Raw genomic sequence first — 22,175 nt, 5'->3', positions numbered from 1 at the left:
TGAACAGATCATGAACAGTGTCTCTGAATAGATCATGAACAGTGTCTCTCTGAACAGATCATGAACAGTGTCTCTCTGAACAGATCATGAACAGTGTCTCTCTGAACAGATCATGAACAGTGTCTCTCTGAACAGATCATGAACATTGTATGTCTGAACAGATCATGAACAGTGTCTCTCTGAACAGATCATGAACAGTGTCTCTCTGAACAGTTCATGAACAGTGTCTCTCTGAACAGATCATGAACAGTGTCTCTCTGAACAGATCATGAACATTGTATGTCTGAACAGATCATGAACAGTGTCTCTCTGAACAGATCATGAACAGTGTCTCTCTGAACAGATCATGAACAGTGTCTCTCTGAACAGATCATGAACAGTGTCTCTCTGAACAGATCATGAACAGTGTCTCTCTGAACAGATCATGAACATTGTATGTCTGAACAGATCATGAACAGTGTCTCTCTGAACAGATCATGAACAGTGCCTCTCTGAACAGATCATGAACAGTGTCTCTCTGAACAGATCATGAACAGTGTCTCTCTGAACAGTTCATGAACAGTGTCTCTCTGAACAGTTCATGAACATTGTATGTCTGAACAGATCATGAACAGTATCTCTCTGAACAGATCATGAACAGTGTCTCTCTGAACAGATCATGAACAGTGTCTCTCTGAACAGTTCATGGACAGTGTCTCTCTGAACAGTTCATGAACATTGTATGTCTGAACAGATCATGAACAGTGTCTCTCTGAACAGATCATGAACAGTGTCTCTCTGAACAGATCATGAACAGTGTCTCTTTGAACAGATCATGAACAGTGTCTCTCTGAACAGTTCATGAACATTGTATGTCTGAACAGATCATGAACAGTGTCTCTCTGAACAGATCATGAACAGTGTCTCTCTGAACAGAGAGAGCTGACATTATTTTTAAATAGTAGAACTTAATGAGATATTTATAACACTGTTTGCATGATGCTTGAGAAGTATTCAAAAGATTTCACATAACCTGCAATTATTACTCATCATCCTGTTTTTGTCTAGCAGGTAAAATTGATGTGATCATAAATTGATGAAATAATAATGCTGAGCTAAAATGCTTAGAAATGCTTACTTGACCAATCCTTCATGATCCAGGGCAATGTGATTTCTGAAGGCAACCTAGCATTCTCAGTGTTGCTGCTGATCACATGCCACCCATGACAAAATATATGTTTTGTGTTTTGAAATTATTTATAAAATTGCATCTTTTTGACCCCAAAACATAGAGAGATGTTATCATGGAGACTGTTAACATTACATGCTGTAGTTTGTAGATAAACTCTCTGGATGAGAAAGTTCCCATCACCGTTAGCGGTGGAAGGTCAGTGACCCGAGATCTGATTGTTATTGATTGGGAGGCTCAGTGAACCAAGCTCTGAAGCTGATGTTGTGTTCTCATCCTGGTCTTTCCCATCTGCCCTTCATCGTTATATCGTCACACACTTTCACAGATGTTTTCTCCTTAATCAGCCACGACATGCTTCGCTCCAGATTCATGAAGCAAACAATTAAAGGATATGAGCCATCAGTGTGTTTGTAAATAGAGAATCTTTCTATAAGAATATATTCACACTTAAGTCCAAATAATCATTCAGTATTTAAGTAGAAAAAGTATTCAGCATCTTTCAGCTTTCAGCATCTAGGCAAAAAGCTTAAACCCCCAGCTAGAAAAAAAACAGGGATAGAAAATGCAGACTTCTTCTTGCATAAATTCCAAATGTGGGAATTAGATATAGTGCGAAATAAAAATATATATAATAATAGTGAGATCTGTTATTTAGGCCATTGTTTTGTCATCACTCTCATATTTAGACAGTGTTTTTGGTGCCACTCCAATCATCTCTTTCACACCATCCCACTCACCACCTCAGTGGTTAAAATATCAGTTTTTGTGTCTGGGCTCAAATGCTAGCTCATCAATTCTCAGTGTTACTTATGCTTCTGTTCTTACTGAGAAAAGGAAGGGGTGTGTTTTGATCTGAGACATTTCACATACTCAGACTCTGACTAATGCAGTCCAATGCCATTTGGTGATCTCTGCAGCATTTGCGAGCTCATTATGCATGTGTACATAGTACCAGAGTGACATGTGCAATTTAACCCAGACTGATGGATTGTTTGCTCTGTCTGAATGTTAATGCTGAAACGAATACTAGTACATGCTCAAGGCATTTATTTGCTTCTTCTTCTTCTTCTTCTTCTTCTTCTTCTTCTTCTTCTTCTACTTCTTTTGCACATAATGCATCATGTGGTCGAGCCTTGATTTTGATATAGCATACGTGTTTTGTTTTATTACAGAGACTCTGATGGAACCCAAGGCTGTATGTACTTTAGGGGCCGCTAAAGATTCCTGCTCTCCTTCAATGCAGCACAAACATCATTACTGTAATAGGACACAACAGCTTCCTTGTGGAGTCATTGTTAAATCACAATATGGAAATATTCAGAGTAGGAGCAGTGCTTTTTTGAAAAAAAAAAAAAAAAAAAAAAAGAGCCTCATAATCATTTACACTAACTCCAACACCAGCGACATCCAATCAGTGATGGGGATTTAAGTACAAGCCTGCTGGCTTCAAAGTCCTTGAATGCAACCCAAATTGAGCTAAAACTGTATCCTTAACAACTGAGGCTTGTATTCAGAGTTGTATTAAGAGTGTCTAGTAAGCATTTGGTACAGAAATTGTGCATATTGTTATTCAGAAAATACAAGCTAAAGCACTATTCAGGGGTTACATGAGAGTTGGGAACACAGAGTCCGATAAAAACGGATCCATGGTTCAGTTGTGACCTTGAATCTGAGAGCATTTTTCTATAGAATGCCATTTAGGGATGATACTAAATACCTAAATATGACAAATATGTTATTACTAGTGTTTTGTTACATCATATTACATTCAACTACAGAGAAAAATACATTATATCACTCTTTGTGATGTTTTCAAATGTCGATTGTGCCAATTCTTTTGCTAGCACACAGCGTAATTCACACTGGGCTGTACCACAGTGCTGTTGAACTGTGAATTATCAGAGGATATTTATACATTTTCTATAACAGAAACTCTGACAATAATGCAGCAGATCACATGTTTAGGTTAACTGCACTCGTTCTAATACAATATTGTTTCTATAGTAACAGGGACTTGTAAGGTGAACCCTCAACAATAACCTGAGCTTAATTATAAAAGCATAATTAACCATATGGAATGTGAAGCTGATAATCTGATGTGGGAGGTCCAGTTTCACTTACTTATATTATCAGAGTCGTTTCCTGACCAGCCTTTATTTTTTTCTCTCCTGTGAAGTTAGCAAGACAAAAGATATAGTACAAACTCCTCTGTCCTGAGAATTGATTTTATTTATGTCCTGAGAATTTGGAGAGCATAACCTCCAATTATTATAAAGCACTGACACTGGAGACTCCTTCCATTAGTGTTAAATAAACCTCTCCTTACAGAAAGCTAGTATGGCTGCTGTACAAGTCCAAGGGACTGAGTTGTTACTATAAAAACCTACAATGTATTAGCTAAGTGTATTTGCAGCTGCACCTCTGTCAGAGCTGCCATTAGAGAAAATTATTCAGCACCTCCTGACCAATCAGAATCAAGAATTTAATAGCAGAGGATCATATAAATATGATCCCTGTACACTTCACCAGACTCCACCTCAGTCTTTTTTTCCCCCCCATATCTCCCCCTCATTGTGTTTATCAGCAGGACAAACCTGGGCTTCACTTCCTGCTCTGGCAGCTCCGAGGCTGGAGCTCATGCACAGGGTTTGTCAGCGAGGCCATGCTGTCCTCGTGTGATAAGACTGAGGGTACGAATCCAAAGGTGGAAACTTAATCCCAACCCTCCTGCAGCAACTAACTGCAACGAAACCTTGGAGAGCTCCAGACACACAAAAACACACACACACACAGACACACACACACACTGTGTGTGCCTGGAGCTCTCAATGGAGTCTATATATACTATACATAGAATCCATTGAGATGTAGTATTGGGATTCTCTGTTCTTAGAGAGTTGGTGTCAGTGTCAGCAGCAGCCTCTGCACTCCATGGATCGTTAAGTCTCCAACTCTGAATACAGAACTATATATGCTCATAGTGTGTCACTTATAACATCATGGTGTGTAGATTCTACACACAGTGCACTAGATGCTCTACAGAACACAATTAAACATTCAGCATCAAATTAGCTGATTCAAAACAATAGTGATGTAATTATTTTTCCATTCATTTTTAAATAAAATACGCCTTTCTTCAACATCTAGCTAAGTTTAGCCAAAACCTTGGACAGACTAAGTAGATGTCTGGATCTATACATATTATAAGAATTTTAATATGCTATATGGCCAAATGTTTGTGGTCACCTGAACAAGCTGAAGCCTATACAGTTGTATAGTTGCCCCTTCATCATGGACAATTGCCCCAAACTCCTACCTGCTGCAAGAAGAAAGTTCATGTTCAGTATCAAGTGTGAGACACAGCTTAGCTCCTAAATCCTTGTGTAACGTCTAATTAGTGCTTATCACTGTGTGAAATCAACTCTGAATACTCACACTGTGCACTGTGCATACTGCTTTTTAGTAAAGTTTAATATAGTTATATACAGAAACATAGCCAAAACATATAACATGCACTTTCATCATAGTGTTTAGAATGGTAGTATGTGTTCTTGGACACAGCCAAGCACATTGCCCTATAGCCACCATTTTCAAGCCAACCTGAATCTGTTTAAATACCAATCATGAGACGGATGAGTGAAAACCGCTTCAGAAACAATTTCTGGGTGAATTGGCCTCATGGAACACAGTTCAGTGTGATTGACAGTGTTTTGATGTTGGTTTTTTTTGATTCAGCTGGTGCTAAAAGACAATGATGATGCTCTGAGGATGCCTCAGGAACTGAACTGGAAATGAAAATATAATGAGAATATGCTTGCTGATTTTTTTCATGTGCATGTTTGTCGTGGTTGTTTGTGTGTGTGTGTGTGTGTGTGTGGCTGGCAGTTTTCTCTCTCCATCCCTAATCATGTATTCCCTGAGCTCGAGATTTCTTATCTAAACACAGCCAGGCTGAAGCCCCTGACACGCGGACTTGCTCGGGCATGTTCTGAATTCAGATCCAACACCGACAGCTTGTATTCAAACACACCCACGCCGGACGTCTGAAAGGTGCTGAACAACAACGAGTCGTGTTAGAATTCACTGGAGAGGAAGTCTGGATTCGCACACACTAATGCTCCAAAGTGCTGTGGGTTCTCCAGAGTACCCTATTAAGAAGCGTCCCACATTTCTATTAATTCAAAACCTGCAACACTGCATAACATATTACACATTTACTCACCAATTACATTTCTACTATAGTAAATAGTAGATTTTTGGCATGTTTTAGTTAAGCAGTTATTAATACATGTGTATATTTAAAACATACTTATACAAATTTCAATATATTTTATACACCGATCAGGCATAACATTATGACCACCTGCCTAATATTGTGTTGGGTTCCCTTTTGTTGCCAAAACAGCTCTGACCCATCGAGGCATGGACTCCACTAGATCCCTGAAGGTGTGCTGTGGTATCTGGCACAAAGATGTTAGCAGCAGATCCTTTAAGTCATGTAAATTGTAAGGTGGGGCCTTCATGGATCCACAGACGCTCGATTGGACTTAGATCTGGGGAATTTGGAGGCCAAGTCAACACCTCAAACTCGTTGTGATCATCAAACCATTCCTGAACCATTTTTGCTTTATAATGCAGGCGCATTATCCTGCAGAAAGAGGACACAGCCATCAGGGAATACTGTTTCCATGAAAGGGTGTACATGGTCTGCAACAATGCTTAGGTAGGTGGTATGTGTTAAACTAACACCCACTAACATTCCAAACTAAAATAACCCAAGGTTTCCCAGCAGAACATTGCCCAAAGCATGATACTGCCTCCACCGGCTTGCCTTCTTCCCATAGTGCATCCTGGTGCCATGTGTCCCCAGGTAACACAGCCCAAGCTATCCACATGACCTAAAAGAAAACGTGATTCATCAGACCAGGCCACCTTCTTCCACTGCTTCATGGTCCAGTTCTAATGCTCACGTGTCCAGCATGGACACCCTGACTTGTCTGCAGCTATGCAGCCACATACACAACAAACTGCAATGCACTGTGTATTCTGACACCTTTCTATCAGAACCAGTATTAACTTGAGCATCAGTGACTCGCTGTTGGATCAGATCACACGGGTCATCCATCGCTCCCCATGTGCATCAGTGAGCCTTGGCCGCCCATGACCCTGTCACCAGTTCACCACTGTTCCTTCCTTGTACCACTTTTGATAGATACTGACCACTGCAGACCGGGAACACCCCACAAGAGCTGCAGTTTTGGAGATGCTCTGATCCAGTCGTCTAGCCATCACAATTTGGCCCTTGTCAAACTCGCTCAAATCCTTACTCTTGCCCATTTTTCCTGCTTCTAACACATTGACTTTGAGGACTTGAAAAGTACGCTATAATAATATAAGGAAAGTGCAAAAAATAAAAAAGGGATCAGATATAAGAAAGAAGATCAGTCAGTGCGGTCCGATTCAGAATCATAGTGAACCTGACAATTTGTCTTTGAAAATTCTTTGCAGCATTTCTGTGCATTTCTATCTACATCCCCGTTTTTATCACTCTTTATAACAAAACTGCTAAACAAACAAAATAACGCAGAAATAGCACTGGATGAGAAATCAAAGAGAGGCTCAGAGTGATAAATAAAAAGAGGATAACAAAAGAGAGAGAAAGTTCACAGGAGATTCCCCTTCCTGACCTATAGAGCACCTGAATGAATGAAGGACAAGTGCAAAGGAAGGAAAAAGGCAAGTCGGCTCCATCTAATCCCCGAGTGGGGAGAATAAATAAAATGATGAAAGTCTATCACGTACATCCTGAATGTGGGAATCACCCCTGTCTGCGTGTAGAGGGAATCTAAGCCGGGGCGGCTGAGCCGAGCCCCATGAGGGGATTACAAACGCAGCACTGCATCTCAGCTTCCCTGTAGCTCCATCAATAAAATTCATCACGCTGACACACACACACAACATACTAAACCACACAAAACTCAAAAAGAGAGAGTTGTAGTGATGTGATGCAGTGAAGTTACAGCAACACTGAAGTTGATTATTTCCTTATAACAGCATGTGCTCCAGCATGTGGTTTATTCCTCTTATAAACTTATAAATCATATATATATCGTTTACATCATCACATTTAATGTTGTACAACATCTCTCTGGTATCACTTCAATTATCACAGCTATAATTATCTTCAGCCTCTCTTTTTTCTTTTTTCCCATGTTAGAAAATTTTAAACTTCACCCCTGACTGTTATAAGGCACCAACACTCCTTCCATAAATGTCTGCTTCATCACATCACCCCTTCACTCAGTATTTTACTACAATGGCAAAACACACAATTAATGGTTTCTTTCTTTCATAGTGAGCCAAAAAATGAAACAAGGATATAGCTATTATTACTGATAAGCTATTTTGATGATATTTTAGTTAGGAATCATGTAGATTATCATCCTGAAATCCACAGGACAGCTCAGTTGGTAACACATCTGTTTCTTCCAGGAGGAACTGATCCTCATTTCACACACTGTTTGAGAGGAATACATTATATTAAAAAAAAAAATCCACAGCTGTGCCAAATGAGGCAGACAGAAAACGAAGGAGAGGGAAAACGAGACGGCTCAAGAAGCTACAGTATGCTGGTTTACCGTGGAATATGGAAACAGAAATGGATTTTGTTGCACTTACAAATGTAGACATGTTTACTTCTGTAGTTCTGCGCTACAGTTTGAAGGCTCATGTAAATAACAAGGTATGGAATCTTCCAGCCTTCAGTTCAGCATTGGGTAACGTCTAAATCATTACACGCTCACCTCTAAAGACTTCAAGTACACTAGCTGTACAACTACAGTGTGTATGATCTTGTAACGTACAGCTCTGCCTTTAGGCCATGCCTCTGAAGAGTCTGAATGCAGTGGAGTTAAAATGAAGTAAAAGGAAAATAAATAAAACATTTCAGAATCAGAAACAGAAATCCGAAACATCTCGGGGGAAAAAAAGGTCCAATAACCTATTTACATAAGCGTTTATAATGTGAAACAATCACATTTATTCTGATGCTCTACAGTTGTTATGATGCTTATGCCATCAGTGAAATTATTTTTAATTAACACCAAACAAGGATCAGAATTTTCTTCAAAGCTAAAGCCATAGAGCTTACAGAGCATGCACGGTATCACGAGCGAAAAATATCACAGAAAAAAACACCATCATCAAGCAGCATCATCCATTCAGTCAGAACATGGGCTTTTATTAAGTTGAAGAGAATCATGAACAGCTACAAGTACCACTCAATTTCAGCACAAAACCTCTAGGTGTCTGCTAGCATGATGAAGAAGAGAAGGAATTTCACCTTTCACCTCGACAACGGCCGAAATCATACATCCAATTCAATGAGGGAATGACCACCAACAGAAGATCAATGTTTTTGAATGAACTAGCCAGAGTCCAGAGCTGAATCCAACTAAGAAACTGTCAGATGATAAGAACCGTCTTACAATTTGATGGATCTGGAACATTTTTGCAAGGAAGAGTGGAAAATATTGGCAAGTAATGTGTAATAAAATCAAAAACAGAGTTTTAGTTTAGGGAGGTGCACGTGTTTGTTATATTTCTTATGTTGTAAGTTATATTTTTCACAAGCGTTTTATACTGAAACTATACATGAAAAATGAAAAATGATAGTTTATAAAACCAATAAATTTGACTTTATATATATTTTGTAATATAAAGTTAGGCATATAGATAGATAGATAGATAGATAGATAGATAGATAGATAGATAGATAGATAGATAGATAGATAAATATTTTGTTTGTTTGTTTGTTTTCTTCATTTTTCAAAATCTAAAGTAAAATGTATACATTACGTAAAATAATTCCATTTTAAATGTACGGCTCAGTATTTAACTGTCAGATCAGTTTATTGCTTAAAAATTACATTAAAGATGCAAGACACTCCCCAATACACAAAAGGTACCATTTTACATTTATTTAACCCTTTAATGTTCTGTGCAACTGTTTGGTAGAGTCACTATATTTCATTAATACATTTTTTTAACTTAACCCAAGCTGATTGGGCAACCAATTGGTAGAGGCCTATATTTAAATAATTATGGGGTCTGTTATATATTTTTGTTATTATTCACAGAATTAAATAAAAAATGCAAATTAATTAAGTAAGTGTAAATTAGTGTTAGCAGCAGTAGCCGTGAAGATGCTGAAAACATTTATAATAAATGACTAAATGGATGAAATACATTTTGAACAGCTTAATTACACTTTAAATCGATTTAGGTTTTCCTTAATAAGTATGTGTTAACATTGGACTTAAACGTGAACGCACTCTTTTTTTTTTCTTTTTTCTTTTTTACAAGGTGTCACAGTATTTCAGCGCAAATAAACAAATGATAAATATCTCTTCACCCGAAATGCTACGCTGACACAATCTACCGGAACTGAGCTGTGTTACCTGAGAGGAAAAAAGTTTGATGTGAATCTCATTAGTGACACAGCAGCCCAGAACTCATTACTGAGATGTCTGTCTTGTAAAGCAGCGTTGCTTTTGACATCTATTTGAAACTTGATAATAATCTTTTGGCTCTGTGGATTAAACTCCTGTTTCAAAGCAGCCCTACACAGCTTTCGTGATGTCTCACACATTCTTAAAAGGTGGAATGGTTTTTAAATGTCTAAGATTTTTTGACATAATAACAAATAAAACATTGGAATATTCCTTTATAAAGAATGTGGTAAACTTCTTGTTTCTGTTTCTGGGTGGGAATGTTTGCTACTCCTTACCCAAGTTTGTTATTTTGTTTGTTTGATGTTTGTCTGTATGTGTGATGAATGTCTGCTGGTTGCCTGTTGGAACATTGTTCTAGGCCCAATTTAGACCAGCAGAGTTCCCCTGGCCTCGATCTTCATGTGTGATGTGTGTAGCATTGTGAGTAGGTGTAGTTACAGGACAGGCGAGGCAGACAATTGTTTGGGATGCCGAGTTTTTCCCTCATGAAGGCCACTAAGAACACGAAAATGTCAAATCTCAAAGTACAGAACCAACACCAACACAATCATGCTATACCAGGAACCTCAGATAAGCTCCATCTCGCTAGCGTGTAGGACTTTTATTTTGGATTGTTGCACTTTTAAAAAAGTAAAAACAAGAAGAACACAGAACTAATGTAGGTTGTTGAGATAATGAAATAATTAGGGCTAAAATGTTATTGTTTTTAGCTAGTAAGCTTGACTGAATTTGTCCCTTTACTTATGATGTTTTGTTGGAGCCTACAGACAGAAAGAAAGCATCACAATTAAGTATTTCTTTTATCTTCTTGTCCATTGATTTATTCATTTATTCTGTAGCATTTATCCTACACAGGGTCACAAGGAACCTGGAGTCTATCCTAGAGGCACATGCTTGATGGGGTGCCAGTGTATCACAAGGCATAATCACACACAACATAGAGATGACAATCAGCCTACAACACATGGCAATGGATTGGTGGAGGAAACCAGAGTACCTGGAGGAAACCCTAAAGCATCGGGATAACATACAAACACACACACACACACAGGGCAGAGACAGGAATCAGACCCTCAGCCCTGGAGGTGTGAGGCAAACATGCTAATCACTAATCCACCATGACTTTCAGGGGACAAATGAGACTTTATTTATTTTACTTTAATTCACATAGACATGAGACTAGACACAACAATACCCATGACATGGACATGATACTTATCATGTTATTAGTTGGAATGTCTGTAAAGTTCATGAACATTCTGTGAATGTTGTGTTCGTGAGTATTATGCTTGAGCTATGTGTTACGTGGGTTGTCTGTGTGGAAAAAGAGGGTTTCCACTGTTATGTAGTTGATTTTCCAACATGTGATATTAATATTATTTTTTCCAATTTATTTCCGATTTCGGTAAATCAGCTCCCGAATGTATGAGGTGCATTTATTTTGGAAAAAGTGGCATGCAGTATGTGAAATGTTCGAATTTGGAGGAACACGTTCACATGTCTGATGCTCTTATAAACCATTGTATAAATCCTAAAACTTTAATAACTCGCGTGAAATGTAAACGTAATCATTCCGCTCAGATGCAGCAGAGCAAAAAATTTCAATAAGGGACGAGAACACGTGATGTAAAGTCAGGTACGCAGACGTGAAATGCGAATTTCAATAAGAGATTGTAACCGAATAAGCATGTTTTATTAGAATATGATTTATACCAACGGCTTGAGGCGAGGAAGCACATTTTATTTAATGCTCATCACCCCCCCACCCCACCCTTGCCTTTAGCTGAAACTTAGTTTGTGATAACTTCCAGCTCTGTGGATCATGCCTGCTCCCTATCCTTCCTTCCGCTATTTGATAAACTGACACATGTCAGGAAATGAATCTTATTTGAGATGGAAAAATAAATCCTAAAGCACTTAATTAAGATCAGAAATGTTTTTTTTTCTTCTTCCTGCTTTCCCTCAATCAAGCTACAGATTGGGAAATTTGAGTATTCATGAGATTCATTTGTGTATGTAAATGCCGGTGGGAAGAAGATGTACTGAAGAAGATAGACGCAAGACCAACCGGCGCACAGCTGTCAATCAAACGGAGGAAATGAAATGACTCCGGACTATTAATCCTCATGAGTTTGGAAGCTGGAATTTGAGGATGATGTGGAGGATCAGACAATCAGACAGACGAGCAGATCGGCAAAGCTGGCAGAAGCTGAATGTGTGTTTATGAGCCGGAGAGTGTGCTGGAATTAGACTAGATAAACATCCAATTTAGCAGAAATGCTCGCGTTCGGAAAGGATAAGGAGAGTTTGCAGAATTTCCAAAAACACTTTTACGCATTTTAAAACTCCGCAGGGTCGAAACCTCGGTAAGAAAAGCACTGAGGAGCAAAATCTTGACCTTTCATCGCTGGTGTCAGGAAGAGGAAGCTTTTTTTGTTACATGAATAAGACAGATTTATTAATGTTTTTTCAGTTCAAACCTTTTCAAAAACTGACTACAACCTGCTGGAGAAATTATACAGAACATTCATTACTTTACCCTAAAAATAGTCGGGCCTCATTGTCAGTACATTTTAAATACTAGTTTTATACTCATTTATCAGGAGCAATTACACAAGAGATCTATTATTGATGAAATTCCATATAGTTTAGATGTCTACGTTTGTGTAACTTTACATCTTTCCACAAACTCACTAACATTGTTCTTCACTGTTCAGCTTCAAATCATATCACTGCTGATTTTATACACAGATTAATCTGTCAGCTGTAAATCACTTATTTATTCAAGTACACTCACAAATAGAATGAATATTTTGTGAAACCCAGTCATTCCTATTAATTAGACACCCAAAACAAATTAATAAATAAAAACAAATAAGACTTAGCAGCTCAATTAGGACAAAAGTAGAGCCGTTACTTTTGTCCTAATTGTTTAGTCTTTATTTCGTCTTCACCATTCATAAAAATTTTGTGCCATGAGCTGCACCATGCCTTCACTACCTTTAGGAATTCATGGATGATTAATGGATGAAAATCTGGACAGTTTGACCCTAAAAATCTTTTACACACAGTGATAGATGAGGTTTCTTTCTCAAATCACAGCAAATAATCATCAATCATGCAGAAACATAAAGGCAGACAGTAGCATTAAACGTCTGTTTTGTAAGAAATAATGAAATATAAAATAAAAAAAAATGCTGCCTGTTCTAAATCCCCGCCTCTAAATGTACACACACACACACGCCCCCTGACTAAGAGGCGGAGCTTTCTGAAATGACAGATCAGTATAATGATGAACTGAAGTGAAAATTTCCGAAACTCAAACTCAAATTCAGGACACACTGAGCCAGAAAACATGTACATTTTCCGGATTATACATCCCAGACTGTTTTTCTGCTCTTGAATGCTTGTTGAAAATAGCATGAAATGAAACAATCCTGGCTAAAATGTATATAAACTGCCTTCAAGCTGTATTTTTACCGTACAAAAGTTCATACTCGCTGAATTTTCCGAGTAACTCTGAACTCTGTACCGGGGTCAAGGCACATCCGACATCTGCCTCAAAATATTAATTTGATCTTTGATATGTGTAAGATGAGCTGTGTTTCTTACACAACTGTTGCATCAGAAGAACTTTGAAAGGAAATCAGACATCAGCCTATTATTCTTCTATCTAATGAATAGACAAGCTGTAAAGACTTCTATTTTGAATGCACTTTCAGTCAGGTTATTATGCTATGGATTATTATGCTGCATATACAGAACATGCTGCATATACATAAACCAGATCAACACACAATAAAAAAAAAAAATACATACGAATGAGTTAATACTATACAGTAACAATAGCACCTTCTGACCAATCAGAATTCAGACCTCAGCACTGGGGGATAAACTGGAATAAATGAACTCTTATACAGAGTGTCACACTGGAGGGATGTTTAATATTCAGGAGGCTTTCACACTGGCAGTTTAGTCTGAAACAGAGCATGGTTTGCAAGAAAATTGGTAATGTGAAAGCCATCATGCGGACCAGGAAGAGCACTGCGGTACCGAACCCAAGGTTAGCTGCCGGAGGTGGTGTGAGTTCGGTTACACTGGAACTGTGCTGTGATTCCTGTGAATGTGAACGCAGCTCATGTACATGTCTAAATTTGTTCAGGAAGTAAAGTAACCTGTGTGTGTGTGTGTTTTAGCTGATGATGACATTGTTACTTTCTACAACACAAGTGTATCATGAGTGGTAGTGGAGCATTGGGGGACACAGAAGTGGCGAGATGCTTTATTGAGATTTCCATCCATCTATCCATCCATCCATCTGTTCATCCATACGTCTGGCCATCCATCTGTCCATCCATCCATCCATTTATCCACCCGTCAATCCATCCATACGTCCGTCCATTCATCCATATACGTCCATCCATCGATCCGTCCATCTATGTATCCGTCCATATGTCCATCCATTCATCCGTCCATCCATCCGTCTATCCGTCCAACCGTCCATCCATCCATCCATCCATCCACCCGTCAATTCATCCATACGTCCGTCCATCCATCCATCCATCCATCCATCCATCCATCCATCCATCCATACGTCCATCCATCCATCCATCCACTACACTGCTTATCATATTGTGTTGCAGGAAACCTGGAGTCTATCCCAAGAGACTCAGAGCACAAGGCAGGGTACAACAGGACAGCATGCCAGTCTATTGCAGGGCACAACTACACACACACACACACACACACACACAGTCGTTCACACACTACAGACAATTTAGAGATGCTCATCAGTATTATAATGCATTGATCTGGATTGGTGAGGAACACAGAAAACCCAGAGAAAACCCCTGAGACAACCCTGTACTAGCTATGTATAATAGGGACAATACATAAATATATAAATATGGGTTGTCTTCTGTATACAAGATTCTGATGAATACAAACGGTTCAATCCAATCAAGTGATTCTGAGTCCAGATCAATGCTGCGAGTGGTGCTGGGAAAAAATAACACTCAGATTCAGACTGCAGCAAACGTGCCTAGTGTGAAAACCACCTTAAAGTGCATTTACTTTTCACAAAGAGCACTCCTTAAATTAGCTGCATCCAACACAGCAAATGTGATGAGAATTAATGCCCAATAAATATTCTGCTGAAACGTAAGGGTTACTGACCTCTGGCTGTAGCTGATGTCTTTTCTCCGACAGTGCAGAGTAACCACTCGGTGTCCTTCACTCCTCACGTCCTGACTGACGGTCCACTGCACCGGATTAGTGGCCTTCGCTCCTAAAAACGCCACGTCATCTTTCAGCTTCACCCTGTCACAGAGACATAGGTTGTTTGCATGTTCGCTTGTTTATTTATACTGCTGTGACGTGCTATCAGAGTGACAAACAAAACAAAAGCTGAAACAAATTTGATCCCAAAAGTTTCCAATTTGTTACTACCTATATGTCTAACCATTTTGATGTTTTACTGATTGATCAGTGATGGTCTTAGCGCTTAATATCAGTAATATTTTACTTCAGTAACCAACATCCATCATTTAATATAAGACATAATATTAAAATTTAGCCAGCTGAGATCGAACAGGAAAATACAAGCTGGTTTTTTTTAGAATTTTTTGACAAAATTCATTTTTAATATTTTTTCTTTTCTATTATATATTATATATATATATAATATAAATATTATATATTTTTACATTTTCTTGTTTTAAAGTTTAAATTCAAACTATTTTTTATAATTTCTTCTGTTTTTCATTTTTTTCATATTTTATGATTTAATATTTAAATCCATTTTTTTCTATTCCATGTTATTATTTATTTATTTTTTATTTATTTTTTTACCTTTTTAAAAAAAGTGTTTATTTATTAAAAAAAAAAAAAAAATTCCATGGGTATTTTTCTTTTCCTTTTTTTCTCTAAAGTGAAATCTGAGCTTACACATCTATGGAGGAGGTACAGATTTATTTGAACACAATATCTTTTCACGCATTGATTATGCAAAACTTCTGCCCTCCTAGAGTTAATGTGTAATATTTGAAGCCTCCCCTGCGGTGACTAACAGCCCTCATCTTAGACGCGGCATTTCCAGCACACATTGCTTTACTTATATAATATAATCTAACGTTTATGAATGGTGAATGTTGCCGTTATGATGTATGGGCATGCTGTAAAAGGTTTACAAAGTCTAACAGGACGCTTGTAAGTTGTCTCGACTCTGCTCAGTACAGATCATTAGAACCATGTGTCAGTTGTGCAGCTGTGTCCTGTCGTCCCTGCAGCTTATCACGAGCAGATAAAAAACGAATAGAAATGCAAAGCGTCCGGAAAAAAATAAGTCACGAATGACAGATAATTCTCTACACTGACAATACCAAGCAAATAAGACTGAAACTAATTAATTATAAATGCATACAGAGTAGTGCAGAGATAACTAAACAGTCGAACAGAAATGTGTACTGAGACAGTGTCCTCAAAAATGTATGGTAGCAATTACCTTCCTGTCAGTGTGAGAGACTGGAGATTCCTTATCGTGCACTTTAACGCTGCTGCTGCTGGCAGCAAAAATGAACTGAAGACTGCAGCACGAGTAAAGGAACACACTACATTACACAGAGTCTGAACTCTAACAACTATTACAGCTTTTATTACACCAACAAGTCGTAACTAATGAATAAACCAGTGTGTGTGGTTCTGTTCCGGTAAAATATTGACTGATGGGGTGGTGTGATGAAGCAGAGTTACTGTTTCCAGCACAAAGCTGATTACCTTTCTGTAACAGACGGTGGAGTTTCTAAGGTTTGTTCACCAATGAGGCAAAAGATTTTCTAGGCGGCTCCAGAAGACCATGAGGAGATTTTTTATTTTTATTTTTTCATTTTTTTATTTATTTATTTACTTATTTATTTATCTATTTATTTTTGGGCGGGGGGGGGGGGTGCTTGCTTGTTTGTTTGTTTGTTTGTTTTACCAAAACAAAATCTAGCTTTTTTCTATTCTATTTTTTTAATTATTATTTCTGTTTTTATTTTTTCTTTCTAACTTTTAAAACATTCTTTTGTTTGTTTGTTTGTTTGTTTTTAAAGACTTCTTTTTATTTTTTTTTCCATGGTTATTTTTATTTTTTATTTTTCTCAAAAGTGAAATCTATGGAGGAAGTGCAGAAGATCGTGAGAAGTGTTTTGTTTGGGGGGGGGTGTTTTTTGTTTGTTTGTTTTGTTTTGTTTTTGGCAAAACAAAAACACCCGATCATTCAACTCAGGTGACTCTCTATCTATCTATCTATCTATCTATCTATCTATCTATCTATCTATCTATCTATCTATCTACCTACCTACCTACCAACCAATCTATCTATCTATCTATCTATCTATCTATCTATCTATCTATCTATCTATCTATCTATCTATCTATCTATCTATCTATCTATGTGTCTATCTATCTATGTATCCATCCATCCATCCAATCTATCTAGCCCTCTAAATGAACAAACCACTTCAAAAATCTTGACCAAAAACATATCAATTATGGTAGAATGAAAATGAGAAGATTTACATGTCAAATCTTTAACCAAATAAATCAGATCTGAGCAAAAATCCCTCTTTCAACTAAACACAACTTCACATACCACTCATGAACACAGTGAAAAGCATTAGCCTGCTAGTCTGCTCCCCTCTACAATATTATATTATGAATTATTATCTGACTGGCAGTGGAGGTTTCCACAGAGAATATTGAAGGGAGGCGGAACACAGTGAGGAGGTGAGGTGTATGATTGAAGAGGATGCGCAGGATCTTTTCACTTTAGCTGGTGTTACAATCAGCCTTATCATTCAAATGATGTAAATGATGGTGTTAAATGAATTGGAAAGTTTACTTTCAGGCGGATCTGCTGTAATCTACCTCATATGAGTGATTTATAAGGAAAATATTACTGGGGAAGTAAAAAATGTCTAGCGACACCGTTGGTAGCGGCCCACAATTTTGATTTCGAGTTTTTATTCCTCTTAAAAGCACTATTTCCCGATGTTCTCCATTATTACTTATTTTGACCTGCTGTGACCTGCTGTGCATTTTATCCAATTCTAGTTGCATTTATTGTTGTGATTTGTCAGGGAAACAAGTTTTTTTCCCCGTTATCATTTATGTTACAGCACATCTAAATAGTCATTCCCTTTCCAGCTTTTCTTTATTTCTTTATTAAGTCAATACAGTAAAAAAAAAAAAAAAACACACAGCTTGTCAAGTTATTGAGGAAACTGCAATGACTCCTTCCATAAAGATTATACAAACATTTCCTGACAGAATACTGAAAACATTAATACCCATTTCCACCTGTAAGTCTATGAGAATGAGCTGTTATTATAGAAACATATTATAAAATATGTGCATTGATATAAAGCAGAAATTTGCAACTGCACTACTGCCAAAGCTCCTGTTACAGACAGATCAACACCTACATGTATATATAGACTTCAGTATATAAAACAGTTTTAAAATAACTTTCTTGACAGGGCTCAACAGAAATGCTCTAAAATGTCTAAACCTAGTAATTCCACAGATCCAATGATTTAAAAAGTGACACTAGCTTATTGTGGCTGTCCGTGACGTTATGTATGTGGAAGAGGGCAGATAGCCTTTTGCTCTGTGTGTGTTACACGGCTCCAAGACACAGCAGGTTAAAGATGTTGGTCCCTGGCTTCATGTGTTGATGCCTGTCACATGATAGGGGAGGAGACCAAACTGGCAGGTGACCAAAACTGACCAAAAGAAAAATTGGGGGACGGAGAAAGAAATCATTTTAAGGCATTACAAAATCCAGTCTTTGAGCATTTTAATGCCCCAAAACACTTCTTAATATTTATATATATATACATTTATATATATATATATATATATATATATATAAATGATTAAAAATCTTTTTACTAAGATGATTCAGGAGCTTTAAACTTTTTTAATCACCAAAATAATTGCTGAAATTTCTAGTATCCTTGCATTATAAAACAAACACATGAAAAATGTAACTCAGTTATTACCTGAACAATAACTGTGTTTTTAATGAGAGATTAAACATTGCAGCATAATGGATTTTATGAGCTTTTTGGACTCCCATGAATTCTTCAGTGAAACTGGAGCATGGCTGATCAGCTGTACAGTTAAGGCCAAAAGTCTAAAGGCTAAAGCCATTTGATCTCAGTTTTTCACAGCTTCCACACGACATGTTACAATGCATTTCTTTCGGAAAGTTAATTAGAGCATTTACTTTGTAATTTACTTTGTTCACATTAGAGGTCATTGTAACCAATCATGGCTGTAAAAAGACCTTTAAAGCCAGTGCAAATTTGCCCTTTATTGCGAGGAAAAAAATCGAAGCATCTCAGCCAAGAGCTCATAAAAAAGTTCACTTCCTCTTTACGAGCAATTTCCAAACAACTGAAGGTACCACAGACATCTGTATGAAGAATTCAATATAAAAACAATCGTTTAGGGAAGAGGTACAATGTACCAGGTAAGAACGAACTAAAACAACAATAATGAAACTAGAAAAGTTTGATGCCAGAGTATCCACATCCACCATCAAGAGATCACCCAAGATCAGAATAATAAACAGACTGAGGTTTGCAAGCTTTTGAAGAAGTGTTTGAAGAACAGTTTGTCCGTAATAGTCAGTGCTATATATGGTGGAAAAGAACACCAAGTGTGAAGCAAGGGGGTGGCAGCATCGTGTTGAGAAGGCGTTTTGACGTAACAGGAAGGAGGATCATCTACAAACACTGAAGCAACACCTCAAGTCATCAGCCAGGACAGTCACAACTGGGTCTTCCAGTGAGACAGAGATCCTAAGCATACCTCCATAGACAACAATTTGTTGGAGCAGCTGAAAAACTACGTCTAAACAACAACCGGACTGAGTTACACCAGTTCTGTCAGGAGGAACAAGCCGGCATTCCAGCATGGCATGGTAACATGGTAAAAACTGAGCTTGAGTAGCTTTAGCCTTTAGACTTTTGCTGCTATTTTCCTGAAGAACATATGAGTTTATATTCATCGAAGCATGTGGAAGGTTATCAAATACAACAAATACAAACAGTGCAGATAAAGATTTGACTTGAATTATTTGTAAATGACCTCTTATAGAAATAAATAGCAAAATGAATATATATTTATAACACAGGAAATGTATGCTACCATAAAGAATTAATTTCTTTAGTCTCTGGATGTAAACGTTTGGCCTCTGTGCAAAGTAGATACTGGCTTAGATGGCTACTAAACCAGTACCCTGCTAAAGTGAAGAAAAATAACTGGAATCTGGATTGCTGTGTAAAATCTGATGTACTGTTTCACTCCACATACTGTACATGCAGTCTATAGCTGTAGGGGCCTGTGCTACGTTTTACGGCTGCAGAGGCTCAAAGGCCCTGGAGTGGTGATTTCACTAATCTTTTCAGTCACTCTCTTTTCATTCACACTGAACATTATGTGCTGTTTCTGCAGCCCGGATTGCAGGAGAAGAAAGATGGATGGCTATTCACCACACACAGACACACACACACACACACACACTTCCTTCTCCTCCTCATTGTATCATGAAATTCCCCAGATACACACAAAGAGCTTTTTCTTCTGCAAAAGTCTCAGATACAAATTAGTCCCTTATAATATCCAGAACTTGTACAAAGTGTCTTTAAATTCCAACATGACTGAAAAGCACTCTGACTATGTGCAGGTAGAACAGTCAGTACAAGAATGCTACAGAAGCGTAAAAGAGAAGACGTCCAAAATGACGAAGGAAGCCGAAGCACTTAAGAGCATCTCGGAGTTAGAGAGGATGATGCCGACAGATCCTTACGCTCAGTTCAAAGGGTTCTTCATTCTCATGTCTCTATGTCTTTGATCATATCACAGTGCTAAGCTGGGGTAATATCCTGACTCTGGGCTTTCTGACAGCCATAGACAGGAACATCTGGATTCATTTGGGTCAGATGCATTGTTTCTTCACTCCTTCACTTTTGTGACAGAATAATGAAAAATAACGGTGTAGCAGAGTAAAAGGATATGTCACATCATACTGTATCAAGTCAGTTAAGAAAAATTAGGCTTTGGAGGTGTGGGAAAATTGGAGACCAGGCAACCCTGCATAACCAGTGACAGCTTGGAACAGCTCAGCTTAAGTACTGTCTTTATTAACTTTGGGTAATTGTACTTTTATACTGTCAAAAGTTTAAAATCAGCTGTGAATGAAGACACAATCATCATTTTAAAAAATAACAAGAACGAATAAATATGACCATTTGTGGTTATTATCACATGAGCACTTGGAGCATCCATTTGTTTGTTTGTTTTTGTTCTAGTTGTTAATCATTATCAGCGTCGTTCAGAATCTCAAATCAATCATCAAATTCAACAGAAGCTAAAATGATAATAATTCAAGTTCTCTACGGATTTAAGTTCAGCAAAGAAAAGCTAAATCTTTTAGCAGTGGGTTTATTACAGGCGTAGTTACAGTATAATGAAGTGGAAGTTTGAAAAGTAAGTAACTTTTACAGAAAGCGAGTTTCCGATATCTTCATAAACACCGATGCAGAGGTTAGGGGCTGTATAGGAAAACATCTACCACTGCCTGAACTGTGACTGATCGTAAGAATTATTTCTAAGCCAGCCTTGGCTGAATAAAGAGCGTGAGACGGGATATACTGTTTATGGAGTTCAGTAAGATATGCTGGATATGCAAAAGGATTGGCAAATAATTAGGATTGTGGGATAGACATTTACTGAGTTAAAGAGTACTTCTGAAATTACAAACGGGTGGTCTAAGTGCTGTTAATACAGCTGAAGGTCAATGAGGTTGTTATGGCATAATTTATGAACTTGATCACAATGAACAGTTTTTAGCCGCTTTTTCCTGCTCGCAAGTCAATTTATGCAGAAAAGCATATCTGAGATGGATAATGCTCTGTATTTTTTTTCAGACATGAGAACATGAGAGAACAAGCCATTATTACAGAGTCGTATTACTATGCTAGACGGATAACATACATTATACATCAGGAAAGAAACTGAAGCATTACATCAATTTTGCTGCAAGTAAGCCTGGTAAATCTCTCGAGTCCACTACTTTATGCTTGGTCACAAATCGTGGAAGAATCACACATAGCGATGATCAGGCTGAGCTAAAGCCCAAACAGAAATGCTCAAACTCAAAGCCAAGCATGAACATGGCACACACCAAAGTGCACACACACACCAAAAAAAAAAACAAAACAAGCAATCAGGGGTTAATTAGGAAGTGGCAGATTTTAATGAAATTGGTCTGGCTAATATGATTTCTGTTGCAACGCAATAAGGTCCGGAAAACCAATTTTAAGCCGAGCAGCTCTGTCGACGCGCACCAGCACACGGATGCCAGCTCATTAATTCCCAAACAACATGAGTATCAATTAAATTAGTATTTACAAATGATGAGAGGATCAGCAGAGGCTGAG

At 37.8% G+C, this 22,175-nt stretch overlaps 1 protein-coding gene across 1 annotated transcript in view; it reads right to left on the bottom strand.

Moving 5' to 3' along the window:
- Nucleotides 1-22,175, bottom strand: part of si:dkey-112m2.1 (transmembrane protein 132D) — a 168,899-nt gene that overhangs the window by 65,290 nt on the left and 81,434 nt on the right. The window contains exon 3 of the mRNA XM_058414819.1: nt 14,860-15,003. Within this exon, the coding sequence (XP_058270802.1) occupies nt 14,860-15,003 (144 nt within the window). The remainder of the gene's footprint in view (nt 1-14,859; nt 15,004-22,175) is intronic.

The sequence above is a fragment of the Hemibagrus wyckioides genome, linkage group LG18 (genome assembly GCF_019097595.1).
Source record: "Hemibagrus wyckioides isolate EC202008001 linkage group LG18, SWU_Hwy_1.0, whole genome shotgun sequence".
Classification (NCBI taxonomy): Eukaryota; Metazoa; Chordata; class Actinopteri; order Siluriformes; family Bagridae; genus Hemibagrus; species Hemibagrus wyckioides.
Note: the sequence above shows the minus strand (reverse complement) of the source record. Positions and strands in the feature narration are given on the sequence as shown.